This window comes from Solanum tuberosum, unplaced genomic scaffold, assembly GCF_000226075.1.
Source record: "Solanum tuberosum cultivar DM 1-3 516 R44 unplaced genomic scaffold, SolTub_3.0 scf00298, whole genome shotgun sequence".
Lineage (NCBI taxonomy): Eukaryota > Viridiplantae > Streptophyta > Magnoliopsida > Solanales > Solanaceae > Solanum > Solanum tuberosum.
The window spans coordinates 218911-231042 of NW_006239219.1; the positions used below are offsets into that span (position 1 = coordinate 218911).

Below are 12132 nucleotides of genomic sequence, written 5' to 3' on the forward strand. Positions count from 1 at the left end.
AACTATCCTACTAGAAAAAGAAAAAAAGTTAACAACCTCATTAAATTAAAAATAAATATTTAAAAAAATCTCAACAATTTTCTTAAATTCTGAACTACATTTTTTTCTCTTTTCAATAATTCACATCACAATATGAAGTAGAGAAAGTATCTTTTATAGTGTTTAGTATAATTTCTATTCCATATAATCTATCTTAACAGATATTTTCTAGTATTTTTAGTTAATTCTTTTTCTTCCACATTTTCTAAAAAAAGGTCATAATTAATTGAAAAACATATACTTTATTAAATTAAAAATATAATTAATCATTTTACTAATAATAAATTTCATAATTTATACCTCAAATTTATAATCTCAAAATATCTCGAATACGAAGAAAATTATGTTGAGAGCGCCACCCTCAAACGTGTTCTCAATGCACAATCTAAATTCAATTGACGTATGCCAAATAAAAAAATCAAAAAAATCTCGGATAACTTTGTCCCCGAACCAAAACACCCCTAAAGAATGAAAATTCTTAAAAACCCCAAAGCCCACAGTGTGCCTAATAGAAATGCAGCTAGTAGTATAAACCTTATCGTTTACTCTTATCTCACAAGAACCAAACCCCTCTTTGTTCTCTCCACAGAGAACTTGTTATCTTTCCACTTTTCAATCCTTCAATTCTTTACAGTTGAGTAGCGGAGTTGTTGTTGTTGTTGGCGCCATGGATTCTGAAGAAGCGACGTTTTCCCCTCCTGCTGTCTCTTCTCCAGGTTCTTCTCCCATCAACAGTTCTTCTTCTAATCATACTGAAACTGAAAATGTCTCCAAAATTAATGTAGAAATCACTGATTCCGATATTAATAGTAATAGCAATAGTGAGGGTAAAAGCGTTAGTGGTGTTTCAGGTGATGTAACTATTGTGGGTAGTCAGCAAGAATTGCCAATTCCTGCTGACCCAGATGAGGGAACCCTAGAAAAAACTATTGGTGAAGAGCAGTTGAATGATTCCGTTGTGGGTTCTGCGGATGTTTCGATGTTGAAGTCAGAGAAGCCTGTTTCTGAGGTTTCTATGAGCGAGGGTGTTGAAAATGTTGAGATTTTAGGGGGAGGAAAGGGTGAAGATGTTGGTGGTTCTGTTCCTGCTATTGGGAATAGTTTACCTGATTCTACTGACTCTGATGCCACCAAATCTCTGGGGACGGGAATTGAGGGTTCGGAGGGAAATACTGAAGAGTTTGACCCAGTTGATAAGTTGAATTCGATTGAGCAGGTGAAAGATGGTGGTGGTGAGGTTGCAGTAGGTGCAGAATTGAAAGAGGGTGAGGATAGGTCCACTCAGGAGGAGGTGAAGGAAACTGTGGAGGATGAAAAGATAGAATTGAAAGAGGGTGGGGATAGGTCTATCGAGGAGGAGGTGAAGGAGACTGTGGAGGATGAAAAGATGGAATTGCAAGGGGGTGAGGATAGGTCCATTCAGGAGGAGGTGAAGGAGATTGTGGAGGATGAAAAGAATGAAGCTTTAACTAGTGTTGCTTCATCTAATTTGAAGGAGGCTGAGGAACCTACCTCGGTCATTGAAGAGAGTGCTATTGCTTCATCCAATTTGAAGGAGGTTGAGGAACCTACCTCGGTCATTGAAGAGAGTGCTATTGCTTCATCCAATTTGAAGGAGGCCGAGGAACCTATTTGAAGGAGGTTGAGGAACCTACCTCGGTCATTGAAGAGAGTGCTATTGCTTCATCCAATTTGAAGGAGGTTGAGGAACCTACCTCGGTCATTGAAGAGAGTGCTATTGCTTCATCCAATTTGAAGGAGGTTGAGGAACCTACCTCGGTCATTGAAGAGAGTGCTATTGCTTCATCCAATTTGAAGGAGGTTGAGGAACCTACCTCGGTCATTGAAGAGAGTGCTATTGCTTCATCCAATTTGAAGGAGGCCGAGGAACCTACCTCGGTCATTGAAGAGAGAGCTATACATAGTGATGATGCCGAAAAACTCAATAAGGTGGTTGTTGAACAACCGTCAGAATCTTTGTTGGCTGAAACAGATGGTGAGAAATTTACTTCCGAAGGAGATGCAGTTGTGGATGCCATTGAAGTCAATGTCTCAGGGCCAGGGGTTGCTGTTGTTGGAGATGTGGAAGAGAGCAAGGAAGTGGAAGAACATATTGAAGGTACTACTGATGAGAATGTGACATCAGTAAATGATGTTGGTGAGACCAGACAACTTATTGAAGAAGTGGTTAATATGACAGTTGATGAAGTAGATGCACAAGACCCTAAGCCTGTGGTGGATGATACTGTTGCAGCTGCAGAATCAAATCCTGTGGATAACATTGTTGGTGCTGGAAAACTAGATTCTGGAGATGTTCAGACTAGTGATGTGGTAGCTGTTACTGAGGAAATTAAAGAAGCTGATCCTGAAACTGTTAATAAAAGGCTGGACACCAAGGATGTTGAAGTGGAACCTGAGCAGGCTGTGTCTGGAACTATATATGCCAATGGTGACCATTCCGGAGAAAGCATCGAGGGAGATGTAGTGGAAGTTGAAGTCTCTGGTCAAACATCTGCCATATCAAGGTCAATCACTGGCTCAGAGCAAGAAGGAGAAGCTAAAGATCATATAGATGAAGAAGCTGACCTTGAAGGCTCAGTTTCAGATGGAGAGACAGATGGTATGATTTTTGGAAGCTCTGAAGCTGCTAAACAGTTTATGGAGGAGCTGGAAAGGGAATCTGGTGGTGGCTCTTATGCTGGTGCTGAGGTTTCGCAGGATATTGATGGTCAGATTGTCACTGACTCAGATGAGGAGGCTGATACTGATGAAGAAGGAGATGGGAAGGAGTTGTTTGATTCAGCTGCCTTAGCTGCTCTTTTAAAAGCAGCAACAGGTGGTGATTCTGATGGTGGCAACATAACAATCACGTCTCAAGATGGATCAAGACTATTCTCTGTTGAACGTCCTGCTGGTCTTGGGTCATCACTCCGGTCACTGAGGCCAGCTCCCCGACCAAGCCAACCCAATCTTTTTACTCATTCCAGTCTTCAGAACAGTGGAGAATCTGAGAACAACTTGAGTGAAGAAGAGAAAAAGAAACTGGAGACACTACAGCAGATTAGGGTCAAGTTTTTGAGGCTTATTCACAGGTTGGGTCTTTCTTCTGATGAGCCCATAGCTGCACAAGTTTTGTACCGGATGACACTTATTGCACGAAGGCAAAACAGTCCACTTTTTAGCACTGAGGCTGCCAAGATGAAAGCTTTCCAGCTTGAAGCAGAGGGGAAAGATGATTTGGACTTCTCCGTGAATATCCTGGTTATTGGCAAATCTGGGGTGGGTAAGAGTGCTACCATAAACTCTATCTTTGGAGAGGAAAAAACATCAATTGATGCCTTTGGACCTGCTACCACCAGTGTGAAAGAGATCAGTGGTGTTGTAGATGGTGTTAAGATTCGGGTATTTGATACACCTGGCCTCAAGTCCTCTGCGATGGAACAGGGTTTCAATCGCAGTGTCTTGTCTTCAGTAAAGAAGTTGACTAAGAAGAACCCCCCTGATATTTTCCTCTATGTCGATCGGCTGGATGCCCAAACTAGAGATCTCAATGATCTTCCTATGCTGAAGACTATCACAAGTTGTCTTGGTCCTTCAATATGGCGAAGTGCCATAGTCACCCTCACACATGGAGCTTCTGCACCTCCAGATGGACCTTCTGGATCCCCTTTAAGTTATGAGGTGTTTGTTACTCAAAGATCTCATGTTGTTCAGCAGTCTATCGGGCAAGCAGTAGGCGATTTACGAATGATGAGTCCAAGTTTGATGAATCCCGTCTCTCTGGTAGAAAATCATCCATCTTGTAGGAGGAATAGGGATGGACATAAGATACTACCTAATGGCCAGAGCTGGAGGCCTCAATTACTGCTATTAAGCTACTCAATGAAGATCTTATCTGAAGCAAGTGCACTTTCAAAGCCTGAAGATCCATTTGATCACCGTAAGCTCTTTGGTTTCCGCACACGCTCACCACCTCTTCCGTACATGCTTTCTTCAATGTTGCAGTCACGTGCGCATCCAAAGCTTTCTGCTGAGCAGGGTGGTGACAACGGTGATTCAGACATTGACTTAGATGATTTGTCAGACTCTGACCAAGAAGAAGAAGATGAGTACGACCAGCTTCCTCCCTTCAAGCCTCTTCGGAAGGCTCAGCTTGCTAAGCTCAGCAAAGAACAGAGGAAGGCGTACTTTGAGGAGTATGACTATAGGGTCAAGCTCCTTCAGAAGAAACAGTTGAGAGAAGAGTTAAAAAGAATGAAAGAGATGAAAAGTAAGGGAAAAGAGGCGGCAATTGACTATGGTTATGCAGAGGAAGAAGCTGATGCAGGTGCAGCAGCTCCTGTAGCAGTTCCCCTCCCTGACATGGCCCTCCCACCTTCTTTTGATAGTGATAATCCCGCCTACAGGTACCGCTTCTTGGAGCCCACATCACAGTTCCTTGCAAGGCCTGTTCTGGACACGCATGGTTGGGATCATGATTGTGGCTATGATGGTGTTAATGTGGAACAGAGTTTAGCCATTGCAAGTCGTTTCCCTGCTGCAGTTACTGTGCAAATCACCAAAGATAAGAAGGATTTCAGTATCAATTTGGACTCTTCTATTGCTGCCAAGCACGGAGAAAATGGATCAACCATGGCTGGCTTTGATATTCAAAGCATAGGAAAGCAACTTGCCTATATTGTCCGAGGAGAAACCAAATTCAAAAACTTGAAGAAGAACAAGACTGCTTGCGGAATTTCTGTTACATTTCTAGGTGAAAATATGGTTACTGGACTTAAAGTTGAAGATCAAATCATCTTAGGCAAGCAATACGTTCTAGTTGGCAGTGCTGGCACTGTTCGATCTCAGAGTGACACAGCTTATGGGGCGAACTTTGAACTGCAGAGGAGGGAGGCAGATTTCCCAATTGGTCAGGTGCAGTCTACATTGTCTATGTCTGTCATAAAGTGGAGAGGTGATTTGGCTCTAGGTTTCAACAGTATGGCACAATTCGCTGTGGGACGCAATTCGAAGGTAGCTGTTCGAGCAGGAATCAATAACAAGCTCAGTGGGCAAGTAACCGTGAGGACAAGCAGTTCAGACCATCTCTCTCTTGCACTTACTGCTATTATTCCAACTGCAATTGGCATCTACAGGAAGCTTTGGCCGGATGCTGGCGAGAATTACTCAATCTACTAAATTTCATTTTCATATCAGCATTGCATTTTTGGTTCATTAGACCTTATATGATGGCATATTATCTTTGTCAGTTCATTGAATAATGCTTCTGTTAATTTCTTCCCATCCATTTAGGATTCCTACTGTTATGAGTTATAAGTCAATTTTGAGTGATTGAATGTACTTTTTTGCCAGATGAAATGAAGAGGTTTGTGTTGCTTTAAATGCTTCGTACATTATATTGAACATCTGTGATTCTTTTTCTCATTTAATGTACTTCTATTCAACAACATACGTCTTACAAAGAAGGGTCCACAAGGTAGAGTTTCATTGATTCTTTTGATATTTATTGTTTCATAACATGATATTAATTGAACCAATTGACACTTTTTGAGTGGTGACATTATAAGGTTCAATATTTGAGTAGAATTTGGTTTAGGTCTTCCTGACTTGTCAGATACTAAAGTCTTGTAGATCTATGAATTATTCTTGGGCAAGGACATGTTAAATGTATTGTCTCATAGTAGTAGAAGCATTTGCTTGAAAATTTTCCAAAATCGAGTTTGCAAAGTCATTTTTTGATTTCTTTCTGGAGAAAAACAACCTCTCTACCTTCCCTACTTGTGGGATTACATTGGATATGTTGCTGTTGTCGAGTAAGTGTATGTTTGAGCTGTTTATGTTTTTCTAAAACATTTGAAAAACTAAGTTGATTTTCTTTTTTGGTGCAACCAAACAGAGTACCATTAACCAAGCAGCTAATAAGCTTGACTCTTGAGATGCATAAGAGCTAAAGATGTACATGAATTTCTTTGACTACTTTTTTGTTTAATATTCTGTCTCTTCCTTTTATTTTTCTCCCTTCTTTTTGGACTACAAATCAAAAGGTAATTATTGCCATCCCACAATGCTGGTACTTTGTCTTCCCCCCTTCCCCAAGTCTTTAATTTAAGAGAAAAAAAACTTGCACCTATATTTATTTTAAAAAATCACTTTAAATAATTAAATCTAAGTAATAAATTATTATATTAATATGTATTAATTAATCATGATTACATAAATTGTAATATTGTCTGTAGAATTAAGAAGTAAAGTAATAATTGTACATAAAAGACACTACAACAAAAATATTTTTTAGCAGCAATAAATATGCACATTAACAAAGAATGTTAAAATTTTAGCATAATACATAAACATGACTCTTAACTTAGCTTAGCGAACAACTATACCCTCCAACTTTGAGTGTGCACAAGTAGACACTTAAATTTATATTAAATTGAACAAATAAACACATGTGTCCTACATGGCATAATACATGTAGGATGCCACGTAGGATACAAAATTTTCGTGTAGGGTGCCATGTATGATGAATGTGTCTATTTGTTCAATTTTATACAAGTTTAAGTGTCTACTTGTGCACACCCAAAGTTAAAGGTCATAGTTGTCCGTTGACGCCAAATTAAGGGGCATGTTTATGTATTATGCCTTTTTTTTTGTTTCCCACCCCATGTCTGATACTTACATTGAAGCTTGACTAAATTCAAATTCGCTTTGGAAAGTCTCACATTTGGGTTAAAGCGCTGCCCAACTTGTTCGATGAACTTCCTGTTTTGTTTTTTATCATAATGCCAATTTATTAGTAAATCTTTTCTCAAATGGTGTTTATGCTGAGTCAAATGAAGGACAAGGAAGTAGGGGGAAAACTGACCTTTTTACTGCTTTCATAAAGCATGAACTTTGAAAGCATTTAGAATTATGTACAAACTATTGCAAAAATGTTTAAGTAATATATACACTCAATATGAAAATTATTTTACATCATCATTATATTTTAACATGTTACTTTACTATTTTTACCAATCAATCATTCATATTTTAACTTTCTAGATATCCATAGAAGCAATTAATCATTTTCTTGTACTAGTAGATAGCATTAGTTATTTGTATATTGTACGCAAAATTGGAGAAATAACTAACGCTCATGATGGATCTTGAGTCATTTTTTATGTTCTTGCTACTTCTTCATGTCACATGATTTTTTTTAAAATGTTTTCTTCACTAAAAATTAACAAATTACTGTATTTTGTTTCAAGTGTTTGATTAAAAGTTGATATAATATGGTTTGTTCACGAATTTAAATTTGGTGATTTAGAATAATTATTAAAATATATTAAGGAAATTGAGAAATGGCTTATGATATAAAGATGAACAATTACTACCGACAAACATAAACCAAGTTATTAACCCCTTGGCCCATTAAGCCCAATGGGCCCAACCTCCAGTACAGTAATGTAAAATGGTCATTGCGCCGGAGCAACAGTGCCGTCGGTCAAGGAAACGGGCTGCTCGTTCTCCGCGGCGGTGCCGCCTTCAAACACCTTCGCGATCTTCTCTACGGGAATAATCGGGAAATAATGCGCCACCGCATAGCCGTTCTCCGACGCATATGTCACCGCTTGATTGTATTTCTCACTCCAATAAGCCGCCGTCGGCACCAAAATCTGAGCCACTTGAGGGAACAAAGGAAGCTTGTTCAGAGATCGCCATGCCATAACCGCATTTTTCTCGGCCACTGGCTCGTATTTTGCGTATAGCTCCTTCACTGTGGGTTCGTACTTTGTGTAGAGTGTTTTAGCTACGTTGCTTGCTGTGTCCACTAAGCCATCGTGCTGTACCTCGCCGGCGAGATCTCGAGCTAATTCTGGAGCCTTCTGAGCTATTAACAGAGCTTTGGATGATGCCTGCTTTAGTAGAGAAGGCACATGGCTTTCAACTTCTGTCACCAGGTCTGCCACCTGCATAGATTCAAACTTTCAAATCCTTGCCACTGAAATTCAAGTTCAAAAGTTCACAACATTTATGTGAATTTCATGTGTATATGTGTCCACATCCATTTTTATGGCTCATTTTCAATTCGTTGGAGAAGACAGTTTCTAAATGCTCTCAATTCCAGCAAACTTTCAAGCTGCAAAATAAGTATGGTAGAGACAGTATCGGTAAAATTCATTTTGGAGAAAGAAGGTGAACCTTTAGGTCGATGAACTTGAGGAGATTGAAAGGAACGTTATGGAACTTCTCGTAAACCGGTCCAATAACAGTTTTAACAGTGGCTTCTACGGCCTGTACACCAGGTTTCAACGGGCCGGAGTTCTCTTTGCCGTATTCGTACAAAGTTGAGAAGCAAACAATCACATAGATCGCTGCAACTTGAACGAAATCCAGATATTTGAGTTTCCTCTGATCATCTTCTGCTACCTTCAATTGTAAACACATATCAGGTACAGATTTAAAACTTAAAAATTCTGAATCTCAGCTTGAGAAAACACATCTCGAACCTATCGAGAAAAAATAAATTAAAATCGACAAATTATACTACTTACTCTACCTCTATTGCATGCATAAATTAACCTGTCAATGCATCTTCATAAAATCTAACTACTCTTTCTCGAAAAAAAATATTATTATGAGTTGAGTGACCATATGTGTTGTGAAGATGAAATTGGCAACCATGAAGGCAACAACTCATTCATCATTATATTTAACACCTCAAAATAAGAAGATAACAATTCATTCTGACAATTAATATGAGTAATTGAACAACTTAGATCTAATATGTGAAGCCTGAATAACAGAATATGAACTTGCAACCCACGCAGCGGTGCTTTACCTCTAGATGTCCAGTAACAAACAATTGAAAATTAAAATTGATTTAACTCTAATAATAAACGTAGAAGGCATTGTATACTTACTGGATCAGCTGGATCAGTACTAGTAGGTGGCGTCGTGCTTGCTGGATCAGTACTAGCAGGTGGCGCCGTGCTTGCTGGATCAGTACTAGCTGGTGGCGCCGTGCTTGCTGGATCAGTAGGTGGCGTTGCAGCTGCGTCGGCCATGGTAGAGATGGAGAAAACTAAGCCCTTTGTAATGGAGTTGTACAGGAAAGCTTCGAAAAGGCAGGCCGTTAGCAAGTCCTCTTTTATAGCGGACGGGGCACGTAATAATCGTGTGCGGAGAAGTCGATGAAAATTTTACCTTATGAGAGGTTTTCAATTAATGTTTATTTGACCCAAAAATAAAGTGAACAAATATTCTTAATTAAAGTGAATAATATTCATGACCATAAATAGAAAGAAATTATTTAATGATAGGTTTTTATTTTTTTGCTAATTTTTAAATTTTAAATAAGGGAAATTACATAAATTGGACCCATTAAATAAAGTATTTGTCCAAACTAGACTTAACCCAATATATTTACTTTGATTGAATCCATGGTCCAAATTATTTACCTTGACTCTCCTCTTGTTCTATTCACTAAACTACTCTTCTTCCTTGATACCATTGGAGTATACTCCGTTGGTATCCACCAACAATTGAGTAGTTTCCTCTTTGATGCCATCAGAATATATATATATATACCCTAATGATATCAAAGACTAACTGAGTAGTGTTTTCACTGAAACATTGCTTCTTCTTCTTAATATACTCTAATGGTATCAATGAGTAACTCAATAGTGTTTTCACTGAATCACTACACACTTCTTCCCCTTTGATACCATGAGTGTATCCAACAATAGTTATTCACTATACTAAAAATAATTGTCAAACGATACTTATCTAGTTTAGAAAATCAAGAGATAATTTACATTTTGTATCTATTTTACCATTGCTATTAAATAATATTAATCATTTAACACATTTCTCAAAGCATTAAATTTAATAAAGTCAAAGGATAAAATAGTAATATTACCCTTATTATTTATTGTTTCTTAAGGGTATTTCAAGTCAATAATGAAAAACTAATGTTGGACAGAGGAAGTACTTTGATGGTATTAAAAGGTGAACGCTAAGTACTAGTAAATAGTTTCCTTTATTGGGGGTACAAATGTTATTTTCCCTTTAAAATATTAAGTATTTACTCTTTTCGTTTAAAAAAGAATGACCTACTTTTTTTTTTGGTCTCTTTAAATAAAAATGTCCCTTTTTTTGGCAATTCTTTAAATTTAACTTTTCACGCGACATGTTGAAGACCACAAGATCAAAGGAAGTTTTGATGCATTTGACATAACTTAATTTAAAAGTTTTCTTTATTTTTTTAAACAAATTATTATTTTTAAACGGAAGGAGTATTATTCTTTAACCCTTTTAATTATTATCAGTCACACCATAATGCATGTCACTTTTTCAGTAAGTAGGTTATTTTCACGTGATTAGCTAGCTGTTCCAAAATCTCGACAGAATCACGTATATAACCTGTTTATTTTAAATTTTTTGTTTATCAATTGAAATATTTAAATTTAATAGGATGGGCAGATGGGATCCCGGGTATTAACTTTTATACTAGGATTCATTTTAGTTTCTCTCGATTTATATCCCCTCCGAATTATTAAAAATAATTGTTCTAAATTATTTGTTAATTTATAAAAAAAGTAATTATTTTTATCATTTTACCCCTAAAATTAATTCTTTTTGAAAATATAAATAACTGTAAATTCCAAAAAAAAAATCCTAAGAAGTAAATTAGTAAAAACACCATTTTTATTTATAATTTCTTAAAAGACGTATAAAGAAAAAACAGACAACTAATATAGAACGGAATGATTAATTGATTTCGTTTGCTCTACGTTCTTAATCAAAGATCTCGAATTCAAATCTCTTAAGATACCCGGAGTCACCTTTGGTAGAGAATATTTTAGCCCTTAATATGAGGCTTTACGAAGTGAATTTGGATTTAATGAGGGTCTAATACTTCTGAAGCGTTTTACTCTTGAATGCATGACTTTTCCGTGTGAATTTAGATTAGCCAGACCCTAATATAATTCTGAACATGAGATGGTATACATATATACTCTCTTATTTCATATTATTTAATCCTTAAAGTTTTTTAAAAAATAATATTTTACCTATCGATTTTAGTAAATCAAAGGTACTATTCTTATTATTAAATGACTGCATAAAGTATTAACAATTAAATTAAAGTTTTCAAAATATAATTAATTTAACAATATACCTATGGAAAAATATTATTTTAAAAGGAATGTCAAGTTAAAATGGATCATCATCAAAGTTATATTATTACTCTTATTTAGAAGTGAGAGTTGGAAAGGACCAACACTGCATTAATACTCTTGTACAACATGCATACAATTTTGTACATTAACTTTTGACTGCATTAATTAGTTGTACAACGTGCAAAAAGAATTGTACATTAATAGAAGGACAAACACCAAGGACTAACATTGCAATTATTATTATTATTCATTACCTAGAAGGACTAACATTGCAATTATTATTATTATTCATTACCTAGAAGGACTAACATTGCAATTATTATTATTATTCATTACCTAGAAGGACTAACATTGCAATTATTATTATTATTCATTACCTAGAAGGACTAACATTGCAATTATTATTATTATTCATTACCTAGAAGGACTAACATTGCAATTATTATTATTATTCATTACCTAGAAGGACTAACATTGCAATTATTATTATTATTCATTACCTAGAAGGACTAACATTGCAATTATTATTATTATTCATTACCTAGAAGGACTAACATTGCAATTATTATTATTATTCATTACCTAGAAGGACTAACATTGCAATTATTATTATTATTCATTACCTAGAAGGACTAACATTGCAATTATTATTATTATTCATTACCTAGAAGGACTAACATTGCAATTATTATTATTATTCATTACCTAGAAGGACTAACATTGCAATTATTATTATTATTCATTACCTAGAAGGACTAACATTGCAATTATTATTATTATTCATTACCTAGAAGGACTAACATTGCAATTATTATTATTATTCATTACCTAGAAGGACTAACATTGCAATTATTATTATTACTCATTACTCCTTATTAGAATTATTATTATTACTCATTTGGCTCCTTATTAGAGTTGACACTTTAAA

The 12132-nt window shown here is 36.3% G+C and overlaps 2 protein-coding genes across 2 annotated transcripts; one reads left to right on the plus strand and one right to left on the minus strand.

Moving 5' to 3' along the window:
* The first annotated feature begins 552 nt into the window (after window positions 1–552).
* Window positions 553–5421, plus strand: LOC102586658 (translocase of chloroplast 159, chloroplastic). Its single transcript, XM_015314402.1, has 2 exons — window positions 553–1597; window positions 1681–5421. The coding sequence occupies exons 1-2, from the start codon at window positions 707–709 to the stop codon at window positions 5215–5217; spliced, it is 4428 nt and encodes a 1475-aa protein (XP_015169888.1). The 5' UTR covers window positions 553–706; the 3' UTR covers window positions 5218–5421.
* Window positions 5422–7366: 1945 nt separating this feature from the next.
* On the minus strand, window positions 7367–9171 carry LOC102597902 (stress-related protein). The gene is made up of 3 exons (XM_006359330.1): window positions 8946–9171; window positions 8224–8451; window positions 7367–7991 (listed from the first exon to the last, which is right to left on the minus strand). Exons 1-3 carry the CDS (start codon window positions 9087–9089, stop codon window positions 7497–7499), a joined length of 867 nt encoding a protein of 288 aa, XP_006359392.1. The 5' UTR covers window positions 9090–9171; the 3' UTR covers window positions 7367–7496.
* Between the last annotated feature and the right edge of the window lie 2961 nt (window positions 9172–12132).